Source organism: Macrosteles quadrilineatus, unplaced genomic scaffold (genome assembly GCF_028750875.1).
Source record: "Macrosteles quadrilineatus isolate MER2022 unplaced genomic scaffold, UCM_ALF_1.0 Scaffold_8__2_contigs__length_117827958, whole genome shotgun sequence".
Classification (NCBI taxonomy): Eukaryota; Metazoa; Arthropoda; class Insecta; order Hemiptera; family Cicadellidae; genus Macrosteles; species Macrosteles quadrilineatus.
In genome coordinates, this window is record NW_026542601.1 from 12286575 (window position 1) to 12306390 (window position 19816).

A 19816-nucleotide genomic window follows, 5' to 3' on the forward strand; every position below is an offset into this window, starting at 1 on the left:
CTGGGCTTAAATTTTACAAAAATATAGCTACTATACCAAGGACCATTATAGGACTATTCACACTTCGATACTGACCGTGGACTTTGCCCCTTTGGCTTTAAAAGTTCTGTGGTGAGGATTTTAAAAGTAAATATTGATTGGTCTCCATGGCTGCAATGGGAATACCCACAATATTTACATTTGCCTTGGCATTTCAATGTAAACAAGAACAAACTGCCAAATTGCATATCTCACAATTTAAGACAGCTGATCCAATGAAATAAAATATAATATTTCACATAGTTATGTGGTTGGTTTATTTAATCTAAAAGTTTATCAAAGGCCATTTATTCAAAAACTATGTCAATGATTATAGAAATAAAAAAAAATTCTAAAAGCGTTGCTCTATCAACTCAGGCCCTGCTTTCAATTTTTAAAGTGTCTTAAGTGTTATGAAAATAATGTTATTGATATATTTTCATGGAAACAGTAAGAAAATTACAATGTATAGATGTTTTGTATGAATTTGGAGGCTACTTGAAATAAATTCGAACTGCTTAACATGTGTTAGATTAACTTAACATAACTTGCACATCACATTGTTTTTTTATATGTATATTTAGGTAAATTTAGTTATTGTGTTTTGCTAAACCTATGCTTAAATTAAACTAAAGCATATCATCAATAACTAAATTGTACGTCGATTTTTGTGTTCTAAAATCTGTTGTATATGTGTATACAACAGTGTATACATATAGGCCTAATATTTAATTATCAAATGGTAATACAAAATACTCTTATTTTATCTTAACATAGCTTTAAGTTCACATTTACTTTATTTGATAAATTTATTATTTGGGTATTGCCACACCACTGATTAAATTAAACCAAGGAAAATATCATAAAACTAAGCAGTACACAGTGTTCTTTTGTTTCTAAAATCATTGAAATATCTGTTGCTATGTTTACTTAATAGTAAGTGTGAAAATATAAAGGCAATGGACGATGGAACTGATTAAAAGAACTGGTTTGTATAAGTTGTTTGTTGATATTTTTGTAGAGTAGAATCAGAGATGCAATGAAACATATACTGTATTTGCTATTACATTTTTTGGTCCTCGACGCTTTGATAATCATATTAGTTTTGTCTGCTGTCCTTAATGCTAAATTATTTGTTTAAAATTTGTTATAGTATAGATATAGTTTCTTTAATATTTTCAAAAGACTATTGATAAGGCACAACAATATTTCTAAAGCTTATAACAGCTGACTTAGTTTTGCTAATGATTTATTGTGAGTGAAGAAACTGAAGATGGAAGGATTTGTGATTTAATATGAAGAAGAGTGAAATTAAAAAAAAATGTTCATTTAAATTAATTGGTATTTTTGCATATTCAAAATTGAAATTTAAAATGTCAAAAATAAAGAAAAAAGATATGTAATTAAGGGAGATGAAGGTAAATCATGTATGTGAAAGTTTTATTCGAAGTCAGTGTTTCGCATATCAGCCTACACAATATTTAAAATTAATCAAAACCAAAATGGTGGTATCCACTACTTACCAGATTTAAAAGTCATAACTTAAACTTTTCTATTAAGGCCATAAAAGTTGAATTTTGTTTCTAAAAGCGTTGGCGGATATGTAACTATTATATGCAACAGATGTAAAGATTAAAATGTTACTATTTTGTGTCCTCTTCCCGTTGCAAAGCACGGGTACAACAGCTAGTTAAACATAACATATGGTATTTTGTTAAACATACAGTATGTTAGAAAAGACACATCAATTTTCCCCCTTTAAAGTCTTGATCGCAGCATTTGATCTACATGTCGTCTGCATGTTACTCCGTTCTCCAGTTCAACGTTGTAATGTAGATTTCCATCTCTTGATGTAACTTTTCCGAAACTCCATTTTGTCTGACCCTTGTAGTAGTTTCTCACTTGAACACGGTCTCCCACCTTAAATATGCGTGTTATACCTTTAGGTTTGTCTTTTGAGTCCTCGATTCTAGAAGGTATCATAACACTGAGGTATGTTCTTACTTGTCTGTTGAACATGAGATAGTATGCCGAGTTTCCTGTTGAGTTTGGTACTTGACGGAGTTGAATTAACGCCTTGTGAATTTTACTGTCAAGTGTTCCTGGTTCATCTAATATCGACTTCAACATCTTCTTCACTGTTTGTACAAAGCGTTCAGCTTGTCCATTAGATGATGGGTGGAACGGAGCAGTCGTTTTGTGTCGAGTTCCACATGACTTAAGAAACTCTTGAAAAGTAAGAGAAGTGAAACTTCGTCCATTGTCTGAAATTAGGAGGCTTGGAAGACCAAAAGTACTAAAAAGTTTCTTCAACTCCTTAATAGTCCAATCGGTAGTTGCTGTTTTTGTGGGTATTACCTCTACCCATTTGGAGAAGGCATCAACAACAATGAAAAATTGTTGTCCATTTGTTGGGCCCATGAAATCAATATGTATTCTCTCCCATGGCTGAGTTGCTGGTTCCCAAGGATGGTTGATCTCTTTCGTTGGAGAATTTTGTTTCTCACGACAAGGCTTGCAAACAGCAATCATGTTTTCAATGTCTTTATCCATTCCTCTCCAAAAGCAGTAACTTCTTGCCAAAGCTTTGGTTTTTACTATACCAATGTGCCCGTAGTGTAGTTCATTGAGAATTCTTTTCTTGAGGGAATTTGGGATGATTACTTTCCACCCTTTGAAGAGGCATCCTTCATGTAATGTAACTTCATTATCGTGAAATCCCAATGGCTCTAATGATTGACCTTCCTCAAGAGCCTCAAGAATTTGTTTTAGATATGCGTCCTTCTTAGTTTCTTCGGCTAGTTCTTTGGGATTGATAGTTATGGTGTTCAATTGGTTTGTTTGAAAATGTCCAAATTGGTCAATACTTGTAAATTTTGAATCTTCCACAGGAAATCTTGAGAGGAAATCTGCATTCCCATGGTCACCAGTTCTCTTGAATTCAATTGTGTAGTTAAATCCTGATAAAAAATGGGAGTAGTTGAATAGTCGCGTAGCTGACATTGACGGTAGGCTCTTGTTGGGATCGAAGATTGACACTAATGGTTTATGGTCCGTGATGAGTGTGAAATGACGTCCGTAGCAATAAGAAAAACAATTCTTCAACCCCCAGTATATACCTGTGGCTTCTTTATCGATTTGGTTGTAATGTTTTTCAGCATTGGTCAATGATCTTGAAGCAAAAGCTATAGGCTTTTCACTTCCATCTGGGAAACGATGTGATATCACTGCTCCAAGTCCCACAGGTGAAGCGTCAGTTGCAAGGATCAATGGCAGGTCTGGGTTAAAGTGGCAAAGAACTGTGTCACTTGTTATTCTTTTCTTGATGTTTTGGAAACTTTCTTCACACTTACTGTCCCATATGAATGACTGCCCTTTTTTTAGAAGTCTATGTAAAGGATTTAAAACAGTGGACAAATTCTTTACAAACCGGTTGTAGTAATTAACAAGCCCTAGGAATGATCGGAGTTCCTGTATGTTTTGACTTTTGAGGCCTTCGTGCATTTGTAATTGCTGTGATTTTATCCTTACTTTTGTGGATTCCAGTGGCGTCAATAACATGTCCTAAGTATTCAATTTTCTTTTGAAAAAATTTGCACTTGTCACGGTTCAACTTCAAATTTTGACTCCTTAAACGCTCAAACACTTGCTTTAGTCTTTCTAGTAGTTCTTTTGATGACGTTCCTTGAATTATTATATCGTCGAAGAAGCACTGAACACCTTGAAGGTCTTGAAGGATTCCGTCCATCACCTTTTGCCAAACTCCTGGAGCAACTTTTACACCAAACATCAGTCTGTTAACTATGTATTGTCCTTTATGAGTGCTCAAAGTTTGAATTTCTGCACTCTCAGCATCCATTTCCAAGTGGAGATAAGCGTTACTTAAATCCAAAGTACAGAACAACTGTCCTCCATTCATTTGAGCAAAAATGTCTTCGATCCGAGGTATTGGATGATGTTCTTCTTTGATTTGTTTATTTACTGTAACCTTGTAATCAGCACATATTCGTATGTTACCATTAGGCTTTACTACAGGTACAATTGGAGTACCCCAATCGGACTTGTCTGTTTTGGAAATGATTCCAGCTTCTTCCAGACGATTCAACTCGATTTCTACTTTTTCAGTTAATGCATATGGGACTGGACGAGCCTTCACAAAAATAGGTCTTGCCCCTTCAACAAGCTGTAAGTGTGCTTTTTTGTGAGGTATGAGTCCTACTCCTGGTTCAAATAATTCCTTGAATTCATCCAAAAGATCTTCGAGTGCAGTAGATGTAGTATTGTTACTAACTGTTTTAAGTTCTGCCCAATCCAGTTTGACCTCTCTAATCCATTCTCTTCCGAAAATTGCATCGAAATTTTGGTTCACTATGTAGAGTTTCCCAACAAACACCTGATCATTGTAAGTGCATTCTACAAAGACGACACCCCGGGGTTTGATTATTTCGCTTGAGTATGTCCTTAGTTCAATGTTTGTGTGGAAAATCTTTTTATTTATGTTGAGACTTTTGAAGGTAGAGTATGGTAGAATACTTATTGCTGCTCCAGTATCTAACTCCATCCGCACAGGTTTACCTTCAATAAGTATCTCGACCATAAACTTGTCATTACCGGCACTCTGGTTGTGTATCTTAAAAACCTCTTGTTTCTCTTCCTTATAATAGTCTATAGTATTGTCAGTTTCGGTACAATGAATTTCTGTTTGTTTTGTGCCTAAACATACGCTAGCAATATGCCCTTGTTTGTTGCATTTCTTACATATTTCTCCGATAAATTTACACTGATGTGCCCTGTGTCTAGGTGATCCACAACGATAGCATTTACCTTTGAGGCGTTCAAATGGAGACTTTAACTTTTTGTTCCAAGTAGGAGAAAAATGGGGTGGTTTTGTTCCTGTACCTGCTATCTTGTTGATTTTCTCATTTGAATGAATGTTTTCTTCTACTATATAGCTTTCGTTCTTTGCCAATTCCATGATGGAGGCAAGTTTCACTACATCTTGAAACGATGAAGCAGATCTTTCTTGTAATAATTTTGTTCTTATGTCTGAATTGCTAATACCTCTTATAAACTGCATGCGTAGTAATGTGTTTGCAATTGATTTCCCACAATTATTACAGTTGAAGTCACAGTCTGAAGATAACTTTTGAAGCTCAACGGAATATATTTTTACGGTGTCTTCAGATTCTTGTGTTCTTGTCATAAATTTGTGTTGTAAGGCCCAAGTACTAGGTTTAGGGTCAACATAATCAGCCAAAAGACTTACTAATTCAGCATCTGTTTTATCCAAAGGACTTTCGGGAGCGCACAAATCATACAGCTTCTGATGTAAATGTGGGGTTAAGGCATGTAGCATTGTGTACACTTGATCCTTTGGTTCCAATTCTTGGCTATGTAGATATAGAAATATCTCAAATCGACGAATGAAGTTCTTGAATGATTCATTTTCCTGATATGGTGTGAAAATCATTGAGGAAGTAGTGGATCGACGTTGTGGAGTAGACAAATTTGATGTACTAGGCACAATATTTTGAGTGTTCACTTGTAGTTCTGCAAGCTGTCCCATACGTTTTTGTAACTCATCCATTACCTTGTAATATTTGTCCTCCATTTCTACTCTGTAATCTATTTCTTTCTCAATTTCAGCTTCTTCAGTTTTGTCTTCTATTAATTGTTGTACAGAATTAAATCTTTCCTAATAATCTTCAATTGTTGTTATCCTGGTTTTGATTACTTCTTTTGACATGTTTTGTAGGTTTGCTAGCCATCTTTCAGCCTTAGACAACTGACCCTTCACTACTACTCTAATCTTCTTTAAATCAGCCAAACTTTCAGTGTAACTTAGGTCACTCATATTAAAAAATAAATTGTAATAAATAGAATGTAAAAAAAAAATTAAAAACTGGTTTTCCTCGTCGCCAAACTGTTACATATTAAATAAAAGATTGGTAAAATAAAATAGGTGTATTCTGAATTGAATCCTAAATAACAATGATTGTAAACAAAAACAAAGTTAACTTATTAAACATAACATATGGTATTTTGTTAAACATACAGTATGTTAGAAAAGACACATCAATCTCAGATACTTTTTTAGTTGTGACATATTAAATATAATTTTTCTTTAGAAAAAGGTTTAAAAAAATATATGTTTTTAGTACCTAATTAACTTAGATACCTAATTCTACCTAAATATTTTCCTAATATTGTCTAGAATAATTGGTAAAAATTTCATTATTGTAACTTTAGTGGCTCTCAAGATATATCAAATTTTGTCTTGAAAAACGTAAAATTTCAATGTTGCGGAAAACCGCGTTTGAATAAGAAGGTGTGTCCTATGATCTTGTAGCTATCGTAAAGAGCGAAACCCGTTGGTTATAACATATAATAACATTCAGACATGTATTATATCATACTTTTTGGATGTAATAGGGTCCAATGTACAAAGAAATGAAAAACAATATTTTTTTTTATTTTCATGATTTTTACCTATTTTCAGTGGCAAATCCCCAAACTAAGAACTAAGAGAAAACCCTTAACTAAAGTGCCTTACATTTGATAACGTCGGCGCCTCGGCGGTAAAGAGATGACGTGTTTAGAGAAAACAGTGTGGTTTTACTTCTACTAAAAGACAGGTTGTTGGTTGTTAAAAATAATGTTTCTATTCTATGCATTAAAATAACACTGAGGAGTTGAGTAGCTACATGATGTTTTATGGCCATAAGACCATACACCGTATTTAGAGCAGATAATGAAGACGACGGGTAAGGCATAATATTAATTGTTTGACAAAAACAAAAACCAAAAATGATGAGAGATGAAATATCCTAGAAAGCTGTACATGTCGTTGGATTGGGTCATTTGAGCTGTACCGTAGCATACATGATGCGTGATGTTTTATTCAGCATTGCCTCCATGATTGATTTGTGAAAATATAAAATATGTTTACGCACATTTGTCGAAATAATATTGTTTTATTTTAAGGCATCTCGTCAAAAGCTATTTATAAATAAACAAAAAGAGAACGAAATGTCCTTTAAGTCCTCGTCCCACCTCTGGTACAGTGGTACACTCCACCTAGGAATTATCCAAAGCTAACTAATTTAACCAATGAACCGTTGGTTAATGTTGAATAAATTACGGACTTAAAGTGGGGCTTGGTAAATGGTGTAAACTTACTTAAGTAAAGATTTTTTAGTAAATAAGATGCAAAGAAATTATTTTTTGCATACACATTAATGCATCCAAGCGAATGACTAGATTAATATTATTTTAGCTGATTAGGTTAGCCAGTTCATACAGTAAAATATTTCGCATACAAACTCAATTTTATTTGATTTTTATTATAAAAATGAATTAATAAGTTATACTTAAAAAAAACTTCAAATGCAATAGTTGAATAAATTACAGTATGAGTATTTCGACTATTTCAAAAACGGGGGATATTATTATCTATGTACTTCTACTTCCTTCAATTTTTTATATCTTGCTCAACCAAAACTGTTTGACATATTCATAGCTTGATAAATTTTAAATCTAGTTAGGCTATAAATAAATTTACTTTATATGGACTGTATCATCAATCCTTTACAATAATTAACTATACGACTCGACGTTGGGCTGCCAACTCACTATATTCCCAATTACAACTCTCGTGTACCTCTTTACTAGGGTGTTCTGCATTCATTACAACATTCCTCACTCGACGGGCGGAAGCATAAAACAGATAAGACGGAGCGCCCGTGTTATTGACCTCCACGGTGCGGCGGCGCAGTAAACGAGAGATATCAATGCGCATGCGTAGACGACGCAGAGTCAGGGCGCGAACTGGTTGCGGAGAACAACTCATTGTAGAGAGCTGTTCACTCACGCATAACGTGATTTAGAAAAAAAACACATTTAGGCCTAGTTTTCTTTTCCAGCCTCTTTAATCCGAACCCCCATAATCCGAACGTCCACTAATCCGAATGCCTATTGATGAATGTTACTGTATTTATTGATATACGCGCCGTAATTGTTTTATTGTAATGCGCATTACTGTTTATTCACTATGTTTACTACTGTATTAAATAGGCATTGACACTATATTTTACTTTATAAAGCTGTTTTTCAGTATTACCGTAAAATTTACGATCCATTTTGGCCACGAGTTAGCTATTGTTATGTAAAAACAACATGTTCTGTAACCCAAACTATTCAATTACTCAATAGTCCGAACCTCCGAACTACCCCAGGTCCCATTTAGTTCGGATTGAAGAGGTTCTACTATCCATCCCTAAAGCAAAAATCTGCTGAGGACATCAGATGAACCGTACATTCTTCTATCTTTGAAATTATGTGTCAGCTGATTTTTCATATGAAAACAGTTCCGGTAAATATAGAGTACATAAAATATCGTATCAAATTCACCTACGTCGTTAGACCCCGTGTTGAAAATAGTCGATTTGGGGCTAGAAATTATGTTTACTATTTCAATAGCCTACTATGTGTACGACACGACCCTACAATTAACTTAACAAGGCATCTAAAAAACCCCCTCTAGTGCCGTGGATAATAGGCAACCCTGAAATTGAACGTCTATTTTGGTCTACTCAGTAAAAATCCAAAGCAGGATCGACTCCCAGCAAAAGACCGACTCACCAGTGAGCGACTCCCGTCCCGCGGCTAGGCGCGTGCGCTGTTGGTCAGTCAGCCCAGTACGCCTGCGTAGTGTAGTCGTGCCGATAGTTCCGTGAGTGCCCACCGCACGCGATAGCGCTAGTGTCTGTTATTGTTATTTGTTACTGTCCATTGTCTGGCCAACTACCCGCTACCGATACCGATGTTTTTACCGGCTGTGTACCTTCTGAAGGATGTAGTGTTTAGTGATCTGTGACTTCCCGAGTCTGTGGAACTGATTAAAGGTGAGTTCCTAATGAGCACTGTTATACGGCGTTTTACTAATTTAGTAAAAAAAAAAATCCTCTTTACGGACAGCGTCCAATTAAAAACTAGGTGTTCTGATAGCTTGCTATTTTGCACAGCTTATAAATTAATGTTCATGAGCAATACCTTAGTTTTTGAAAGATGTAAATAGGGCTTCTACACATAAAGACTTATTTGCTACTTTGCTGCCTCAGTTATTGATTGCTATACAGTATAATACCAAAAAACCTACTCATGTTTAATGTGGAAGAGGAGTGTTTAACCAATAATATGATAACATTGTTGCTATTTAATATCAGCTCTGGCTCTTTTGTTGGGGCAATCACAACTAACTTGCTAGTTCTGTTTACCTTTGCTATTTATCACCTAAAAATCAAAAGGTCGCCGGTTCGATCCCGAGAAAGGTCAATCACTTTTTGGTTCCATCTCAATGAATGATAAATTGCTAGGGGTTCCCTGAAACATCCCTTTTAGCTGTCCTACTTAACCAATTTCCACGAAGGTGTCGTTTAGCTTATGATCCAGAGCACCTTGCAAATGGTAGCTACAGAAAAAGGTAATTTCCTTTAGGGCTTAGTCCTCTAACGTTTCTATTGTTTATAGAGCTCACTTTGAAAGATCCAGTGTTGCAATTTTTTTATAGCACCTCACGGTTCAAATATGAATTAATCTAACAGCTGATCCTCCAGTTTAATGTTTAACCAGAGTCAGATTGTAAACAAGAGACAGACGAAATAGTTTACGACAATTGGCTAATTTTGTGAAAATTGCAACCTGACTGATGTAGGTAAATCACTCTTCAGTCTTGAAGGTGTGGATCTACAGTAGGTCTTTAGGCAGTAAAAGGGTATTGTATTATACGAAAACGGCATAAGACAGATTATTTGCTTAAGTTTTGAACCAAGGGAACAATATTATCCAAGGTTGTAAAACCGAGAATACAGACTAGGTTCCTCCATTAGGATTAAGCAAAATTTTTAAGTAACATGTATAGGTAACGTTGTTATTTGATATTTTAAAGAGTAAATTCTGCACGCACGGACAATAAATATATACAGTATAAATATGAAGATATAAGGCAAAAGCAAAGGGTTTCTATACAGATCTTTAAAATGTGCTACTGGACAGTAGTATTCTAGGAGAATTGCAGAAACAACCTGGCGTACCTCGAGCTACACAGGAGGATTAAACATTAATGTTAATTAATGTTTAAGGATTAAAGATTAATGTTAATCCTCCTGGACCTCGAGCCGCCGGCAAAGCAACCTCAACCTTCAAAGGAAGCTGGAGCACCAGCGCCGCGTCCTTCAGAAATGTCAGCTCTTGTCTCACACACAAGCCATGTCTAGAGCATTTGACTATCAATACTGTACAATAGTCAATGCTAGAGCTCATGCGAGGCTCAGTTTGAGGTAGTACTATCCAACAGCAAGTCAAGTCAAATAATCACGTTGCAATAAATCCTTTTTGAAACCCTATTTTTTCATTATCATAGTTATCAATTAAGATGGGGTCGCCACCTAGGTGCATATCTTAACCCAAATAAGGGAAGGGAGTGTTTAAAGAAGTGAGATGCCTTGTAAAGCTTTGTTGCTGACTAAGAACATCTGTTTCTATAGCCAGAATCAGTTATTAAAAGCCCAATGATCAGGGACATCTGGGTCCAGTTTCGAGCCATCAAAAGCTACTGACTTTTCTCGTGGCCAGACCGGTTACCTTTGTTTACCAGGCCACTCACTTAGTTGTTACTTTAAACACTCAGCTATCCAGGTTTTTTTAAAGTCGAGGCAATACCACTGGACATACGATTGTAGAAGCAGTCAGCCTCGGTGATGATGCTATCACTACTATTTTGATAAGAAGTGATGGGAAAATAAGTTTACCACCCATAAAGGTACTTTAGACTTATCTAATGGACATTACAAAATTTTACATCAATCACTGACACAGGACCAATATATTTGGGATTACATTCCAAGTAGTTGGTAACTTACACTAAATACACTGGATATATATGTCACGCGGAAGTCCTCGGATTGATTTCCTCCGTGTTTACAGTTCCATCTGCCGCGTTTCCTCGTAGAAAGCTCGCCAATTAGATTGTTCCGAGGTGTTGGAAGTGATGATTGAAGGAAGTAGACGACCGTTCCAGCCCGCGGCCAGCGTTCGCGTGTCTCGCACTGGGTGTCCGGAAATGAACCGGCCTAGCTAATCTGTGACATCCTGACAAATTTTCAAAATACTTGTAAATATAAAGCTAAAAATATGTTTCAAGAGTCGAATATTGGTTTTTGTGTATATCTTTATGTGTGCGTGGACCACAGCCATCAGCATGTCACAATCTTCTGTTGGCTTGGCAACGACCGTAGTGTTTCACAAACGGATTTTTTTACTGGTTTTATTTTCAAAGACTGCGTTATTGTGATTATGGAGATATCGTGTGTTATAAGTAACATGAACAGTTCCTTTTAACTGTTTTGTTAGGCACCTTCCGGATTACCGTGGAATACTATGGGTACAGTTTATTTAAACCACATTGCTAAACACCATTAGTGTGTCACCATATCGTGTATCATACGCCAGAATAATTACAGTGACAGTCGTAATTCATTCAGTGCTAAATAATAGATATCAGTGATACAAAGTCATACCTGTGACTATAATTGTCAATGGCCATACTTAGTGTAAATACTAAAAATACTGCTTCGTCGAGGATTATTATGACATTGCAAACAAATTTTCGTCATACTGCAGCGTAAACAGCTGTTTCTAATGCATGCGTCTCGGATCTAAAGTAGCATAGGGAGTAAAAATCGTGCAGTAATGTGAAATCACCTGTTTTCGCTTATGTTCACCTGCGAAAATTCATCATTACATTGATTACGAAGAGAAAAAAATGTTCACTATGCAAAAGTTTTTGAATATGCAATGACCCATTTTGTACTAATTGTTATGAAATGTACTATTTATCGTGTTTAAGCAACAGGTATATAAAAATAAAAATAACAACAATGCACAATCGAAATGAACGTGTGAGGGAATATGAAAAAAATCTATGTTAATCTGTTAGGCATATAATGGGATTTATATGCCTATATCAAATATGCCTATATATGCCTTTATGCATGAAATATATGCCTATATATCAAACTGTGTTGGGTCCCAGAGTGGTTACAGTGCTTACCTTATAATCTGACCTACCAAAGTTGCTGGTTCTATCCAGACTAAGATCGATTCTGGACTCATCTCATTTGTCACATGCAACTAATTAATGAAGCTTTCCTAAATGGACATGCGATACATGGCGACTTTTGCATAGTCATACAGTATTTTTAGTTACAGCGGAATTCCACAGTCACCACACAGTTCTTGTTAAGTATAATTTTTATTTACTTTGCCATTTGTCTGTCTCCAAGACAAATGTTTTAAAATTAACATATTTTTGTCTCTGGTCTGGCTCTAACTTTTGTTTTGGGTTTTTGAATATTAACATGTGCTTTTGTATTTTTGTTGGTTATAGTGTTCAGTGTTGATGTTGAAGAATATAAACTATTGTAAATTATTTTTGTTCTTGATTATTTAGTGATTTTTCTCTCTATACAGTACAAAGTTTTCCTCTCATTTCACTAACTTCAAGACACGTCAAGATTCACAAAGAAGACAATAGTTCAAGGTAAATTAATTCTCTTACTTAACAAATATCATAAAGGCACTACTCAAGCCTGATGCTAAATTTTATTCTAACCTCTCTGATTCTCTTCTCTCTAATCATTTCAGTTCTGAAATCTGAACTACCCGTGTGTGTTTACATAACCTAATATCATTTTCAGACTCACTTTTCCACGGAGATGAGTTTGAAAGTCGTGTGACGTGCAGTAACCACAGTAGCTGTTACAATTAGGCTTCGAGCATTCTCTCTCTCTCACACGCATGCCTGGATATCAGCGCTGTAACGCCTTCTCAGCCAACTTATTATCACTACCTAAGAGGGGTTTTCCGCAATTCAAGGTCTTCAAAGAGCCCCCGTCACGGCTAGGTTAACTGTTCAAATCTCACTCAGCGAAACGTCATGTTCATTACTTCATCCATCCACTACAAATCTTGCAGGCCTATTATACAGATCATCCCCCCTAAGCGACAACATTTTTCACGTAGTTGCGGAAAAATTGACGCAGCCGTTAAGAAATACCTTGTGAAATTATTTATGGTCGTGTTTTTATCTACGTGTTGATGATTTATTTAACAAAGATGACGTGTTTATAAAAGTATAGGGCTTTTCACCACAACATGGGCTGTATAGTTTGCAAGGGACATCGGGAACTGCTTGACAAGAACAGCCTGAAGACTTAGAGCCGCGTACTCTCGATTTGGGGTTTCCGTTAGCCTCGCAATCTACCATTGGTCATGGACCACGACGCCGCGGTCATCTGATTACAGACTACCACGAACTGGTGGTTGTCCAAAACCGCACAACATGAGGGGTAAACGAGCTCAATATATTACATAGAAATTATAATAGGTACTAAAGGTTCAGGAAAAATAATGACGGATGAACTCAGAAGTCTTCCATTTACAAGGTGGTTGATAATACATGGCCAATTCGCAGCTTTTACCGTAGGAACGCAATGTATGTTCCTTATAGTAGTATAAAAATATCGCTTCTGGATCAGGAATTTAGGATTTTTAGTCACTTATCTCAATCAGATATTGGCTCACACACCTTTGAAGCTGACTGAATGGTTGGCGGAGATTTTACGATCGATGTGGGATTTACATATAAGTTATAACTTAAATTATAGGTAAAAAAATGGGTTTCGATAATCTTTACTATCTGTAATTTTAGGGAGTATACACTAAAGATTGTGTTTTGATTGGCAATTGATAATTTACCTTTCCGAATCTTCAGAAATGTTATTCCCCAGAGCTCAAACTGTAGCAAGTGTACCTATTCAATGTTTCCATAAACATTTACATCGCCTTACTTACACTCCACCCACAAAATGTTAACCTTGCAGCTAATTTCTTCATCGACATCTTTCAATTTAACTATTTCTCGACGATTGCCACCAAGGATGTTTCAGCTATCCTTCAACCTCACCTCCACACCTCAAGATGTTGTAAAACAGTCAATAACTATCAAACTCGGTTTATTGTTGTGTTTTATTGAGCGACTCCCATTGAAGGTTCGTCAGTTAATAGATTAGTTTCATTGCTGTTTTAACGCGCCAAATCATCGATAAACAGTTTTAATGTCGGAAGTAAAACCTATTCTTGTGTTGAAAGTTCTTAAGACGATGACAATCATTGAACGCCTACTATACCATATTGAATAAAGTTTTTATAATGTATTTTCATTGTGTTGTAATGCTTATGGGTGGAAGATTACGATTTTAATTGCATATTCTGCCTGTGTACTGTGTTTGATGATGAAGAATCATTCACCTCTACATGAAGGTCAAATTCCACGATAAGGAATCCCCATTCTTGTAAATCAAACTACTTAATTGCACTCTAGGCTTTAGTGACACAACTAATACTGTTGGTATTGTAGATTGCCACTTATCGACGCCCATTTTTACAGTATACGTTTAATGTTTAATATGTTGCAACCAAAAAAGTGATCAATGGTTTTGCTACATTGTCAGTTTGTGATCGAGATGCTGGACCGTACATTAGTGTCACTTTCTTCTCCACTCAGCTTTGACATTTGTGAGGACAACTGTACGTGTCGTCAACTACGGACCACGTGCGGAGTGATATCAACCTACAACTCAGTTCAACATCAAAAGAAACTGTCAAACTGTGTTGTCACTGCGGGGTACTGCTCACTTTCTAGCGGCAAATAGGACAAGAGATACGCGATGACTGTTACTTTTCGGTTGGAAAAGCGACACTCTATGGCGAATTTCATAATATTCCGGGTGAAGAATTAATTGCACCAACTGACCTTAGTCAGGTAGTCGGGTATTCCTGGATTGCGCCGACTACTCCAGGGAGCCACCCGCGCCCTCTTTGACTGTATAATTGAGTAGGATAGGTTAGGATGACACGTAAAACAAGGTTATTCCTTCTGCCAGAAACTCGCCCCTACTTGGGCTTGGTGCAACCGTGCAACTTTTTTTGTGACCGCTTGACGCAATTAAGGAACTTTTTTCGCAATTAGACCTAATGCAAGACCAATATTCCAACGAAAACATCATATCAGGCTAAATTGAGAAATTTGCTACTTACATCTACATCAGAGGTGAAATGTGATCGGGAGAAGTTTATATTGTTCTCTTTCAACTATTGGAGTGTAAAGCACGTCTAGAGCTGTAGCGTGGGAGATGATCCGAGATTATCGTCTATTGTACGTGAGTCAGGCCTCCCGTGTGTGAAAGACAACAGAGCTACGTCACAGCACGGTGTAACAGTTTACACGCGATGATGTAACTTGGGGACCGAGCTTTGCTCAAGATTACCACTGAGTCAATATACCGAGCTTTGTACAACAACCTTAGTCTGTTTGTACACACCACACTGGAGACACATGGTTTGTTTAGTGCATTTTATTGTAATTTATCAAAATGCCAAAATTAATAAGAATTGCAAGAAGAACAATGTGGGTTGATTGAATTAATTATGAGGGAATGCGAGTTATGCATGGGGCTTAAAAATTTCTGATATTTTACATACTAAACTATCATCATGGACCTTTGCTCCAAGAAAACACGTCACTCAATCTACCATGCTTCCATGCCCCTTGTCGCACGGTTTTCCTCTGTTCCCTGACCTAAGTAGGTCCATGTTTCCACGTCTCGCCACGCGTCATGCTGCCATGTAGCCTAGATGTACGCCAGATCGATTGGTCTCGCGGCTTTGTGGTCCTGGCTCCAGAGTCCAGCGTCCCTCTCCTGAGTCCTGGAGGAATGTATTGGGAAAGCTTCGTCCCTGTTGTCCATTCTTTGTACTCAAATGGCATCGTCTGAAAAGGATTGTCTTGGATTGATTGACAAAATTGAATTTGTATGTTTTACCGTAGGGAAGTTTCTTTTGTGACTAGTGATCGGAGTAAATTCTGTGCATGATATGAAAGCCTGTATGTTTGAAATTAGAAAATACAAAAAACCTTGAATTGAATATTTGTTAATGGTTCGTCTAAATAACAAACTAACAGAAACACCCTACATAAACTATAACTGAAGAAACTTTTGCTTTTCAAATGTTTGCAAACAAAACAGTATCTAAATCAGATTTCATTAGGTACTAAGTATCTTTCAGGAAAGTTAAGTTTGTGTTCCGGTAGAAAGCCAAAACCCTCAATATTCAAATTAGAGCAAATAATACATAACTACACAGTCGCAGGTAACCCTCCGTTATTTGACTACTGTTTAATAACACCAATCACAACTCCACTGATCCAGCAGACGGACACAAGATTAAAAACAGAGGTTAAAATCGTAGGCTAATATTTACGTGGAGAATCGTGTGTGGAAATTACAAGAAAGCAACTCGCACACGCCCTCTGGTGCTGGCGAGGATCGAAGCCACGGCGCATGCGTAGAACACTGCGCAGCGCTGCGCGGGGTGGCGACGTAATGGCATTGGCCTCTAGTTATTAGGCCTGCGCAGGTGATCATTACCTGCGTCGAACCATATTTTTATCTCAGGCCGCCTCATTTTCCGCGTATGGTGTTGATTATGTATTAGCTGATTCAATTTTGCCGATTCGCTATGTTTCTAGGTGGTCGATGATTGTTTTCTCCATTATCAATCCGTCATGTTGTCAGTGAGTAACACTATATTGGAAAATCTTAAGTCTATATGCGTTCAGAAAAGTCTGGAGTCGATGTTTCATTTTTTTAATTTGTAAATTCACTTAATTCTGGACCAGAATAGTACCCAGCGTCAAATATCACATTCCTTATTACATTTGCTATTTTTCTTATTTTGCCGCAATTGGTCCACTAAAGGTTATTGTAAAATGGAAGGGGGTCTAAATACTGACCGAATAACCATCTAATGTCATTTTGGGAGATAGCATCATTTATTGTAATGTTGTATCTGGTTCAGACTTGACTGTTTGGGATGAAGCGATAATAGATGTTTGGTTCTATTCACTCAACAAATGTTTACATTTATTTACTGTAGCTTATGTAGTTTTATGTAGCTTGCATACCGCATACCACATTGAGTAACTGAACATTCGTGTTTTCAAAGAACAATAGTCGTATCAGCCTATTACGCATTCGCTGTTAAATAATAGTGAGCGATTAGGCAACCAACATCAGTCAAACTGTCCATGACGTCCATTGGTCCATTAATCTAGAGGCCTGAGGCCGCGGCCAATCAGACAACAGTACACGCCATCAGACCTCCGACATCAATGTAACACGGACAGCGCCAGCGGCGGGTTGTGTTGTGTCATGGTAAACAAAGAATCTGAACCTCCACCAGGAAGGTACTAATCTCTAGACTGATTGCCATGTAAAATTTGAAAATTATAAGTTATTTGACTAATCAGAGGATATCAAGTGAACCCATAATTAAAAAATAAGATTATCATTACCATACATCCATACCTAGTAGTTTTCAACCGAAATGCGAAAGAACAATGAGTATAGAATGATAGGTGCCTCATTACAAATTACATACGTGTAATTTGGTGATTGACCAAGACCAGCTGTTGCATAACCAGAACAAGATAATTACCCGATGATCATTGACATATTTAAAACATGTTACCATTGACTATTTCGTTTGTTTACCTTCATGAGTCATGAAATGAATTGATCTCCAGTCAATAAAGTACTTGACAAGCGGCAAAGCGGCCAAACACTATCTCAAATTAGCAGCTTTGGGAATGCACAGGGCAACAAAAGATAGACTTAGAGATTCGAAGGAGGAAGTGGAGGTGGCTAGGACACACCCTTCGAAAGTCCGATGCTGCCATTGAGAAGAAGGCGTTAGAGTGGAACCCGCAAGGGACACGAAAGAGAGGAAGACATTGCGGCACCTGGAAAAGAACAGTAGAGGAAGAAGGCTGTGAGCATAGGTACTACTTGGTCACTTGGTGGTCAGCTGAGGGATCTGGCACAAGATAGGGTTGGATGGTGAACTCTTCTGGAAGCCCTGTGCTCATAGCAAGAAGTTATAGGAGATAAGACATGTAAGTCATGTGCAGTAGTTCTCTGGGAGAGGTTCAATATGAAGCTGAGGTAGTCCAGGTCAAACTGCTTCTTGGACGGAGAGAGTGAGGGCTGCGGACTAGAAGCTCCTTGTGATGCCTTGGCCAGTCTTTTGAACGCCCTGTGCTCCTAGCAAAGAGCTACAGGAGATAAGTCATGTGGTCAATGATTTCAAAATAGCGCACATTGAAAGTACTCAGTACAATTAGTCCGCAGTAGCACAGAGGTCAACACGACCGGTCACCTCACTCTCGGTGGTTTAGACAGGTTAGCCACTATTCCTCCCGCCAAATACCCTCAATTTACCCTCGGTGTTTATCAATTATCGCCAAGGTCAGGTGCATTAGTGGCACCCTGTGTTCCACAGTTCCGCCGTTCCCATGAGGAGTTCCCAGGAACGTATGTGATGGAACAGTCCACCTCCCGCTGTTCCTTGTACAACAATCGTCACAATTCCCACAGCGTGAACTCGTGTGAACACCGGACTAAATATTATTAGTTTACGGCTGCTTTGTTTTGGTATAAGTTTACGTCTTATCTGATGTGTACCACAGCGTTAGTTTCCAGGATTGCATGCAATATTCATTTGATTGTATTATGGACAATTACAAACATTGTTGCACTATACATGAACAGTATTCATTTAAAGGTAGACATTTTTTAGGTTGTCTAAATTTCCATGCAGAGTTTAGCAATAAAACATGTCACATTTTCGTGAAGTCTACCATTGTCGTGAAATGATGTTTCATTATATTAGAATGAGATTTGAACGGTCACAGGATATGATGTCTAATACCAGAAGCATTGTGCTCTAAATTTAGACCTCTATTCTAAAGCTTAAAAAACTATAATACCGATTGAGTGTTAAAGGCTGTTATACAAAATAATTTAAATCTACACAGACTTCAAATGCAAATTTTCCTTTGAAGACTCGACCTTGCCACTTTAAAATTTACTGAAATTGAGATTTTTTTCTCCTAGAACGCTAGGCACGAGCCCGGGATTGTTTTTCACATTACTTCAGGCTAGACCTAGGGGTTGCGGCATTATCACTTAGATAAAATCCATTGGTGATTTGGCGGAATTTCAACCCGGGACCTCAGGCACCGAAGTCCCGCTCCGCACTCAAACCACTAGACCAGGTCGCTCCCCCAATGAAATTGAGATTGACAAAACAACTTAATTTCATTTTTTACATATTTTTCCACTCATTTCCAACCTTCTAATTAATTTAGTTTTTCGTATACATCAGCAAAGCTTTGTTTCAACGCACAGATTCAGATTCGAGGCTAGATCCTATCTGATAAGACAATCAGTCAAAAAATGAAAGGATCATACGCGGCCTCCGCTGCAGTCATTAGGACCAACCCACATTTTAGGACAATGGACCAGGAGCTTACACAACCCCCCCTTCACTGTGGCACCTTGACAATATACTGTGTATAGTCGAGTTAATGTCACTTGTAGGGCTCATGACAATATACTGTGTATAGTCGAGTTAATGTCACTTGTAGGGCTTATGACAATATACTGTGTATAGTGGAGTTAATGTCACTTGTAGGGCTTATGACAATATACTGTGTACAGTCGAGTTAATGTCACTTGCAGGGCTTATGACAATATACTGTGTATAGTCGAGTTAATGTCACTTGTAGGGCTTATGACAATATACTGTGTATAGTCGAGTTGATGTCAATTGTAGGGCT

The 19816-nt window shown here is 37.2% G+C and overlaps 3 protein-coding genes across 3 annotated transcripts in view; 1 reads left to right on the forward strand and 2 right to left on the reverse strand.

Moving 5' to 3' along the window:
• Positions 1-1776: 1776 nt before the first annotated feature.
• LOC128999586 (uncharacterized protein K02A2.6-like) lies at positions 1777-2571 on the reverse strand. The gene has a single exon (XM_054426171.1). It carries the CDS (start codon positions 2569-2571, stop codon positions 1777-1779), a length of 795 nt encoding a protein of 264 aa, XP_054282146.1.
• An 889-nt stretch (positions 2572-3460) lies between these two features.
• LOC128999587 (uncharacterized protein K02A2.6-like) lies at positions 3461-4993 on the reverse strand. The gene has a single exon (XM_054426172.1). The coding sequence runs from the start codon at positions 4991-4993 to the stop codon at positions 3461-3463; it is 1533 nt and encodes a 510-aa protein (XP_054282147.1).
• Positions 4994-8703: 3710 nt separating this feature from the next.
• Positions 8704-19816, forward strand: part of LOC129000154 (uncharacterized) — a 68875-nt gene continuing 57762 nt past the window's right edge. Inside the window, exon 1 of the mRNA XM_054427088.1 lies at positions 8704-8921. The gene's annotated coding sequence lies outside the window, so the exon portion shown is untranslated. The remainder of the gene's footprint in view (positions 8922-19816) is intronic.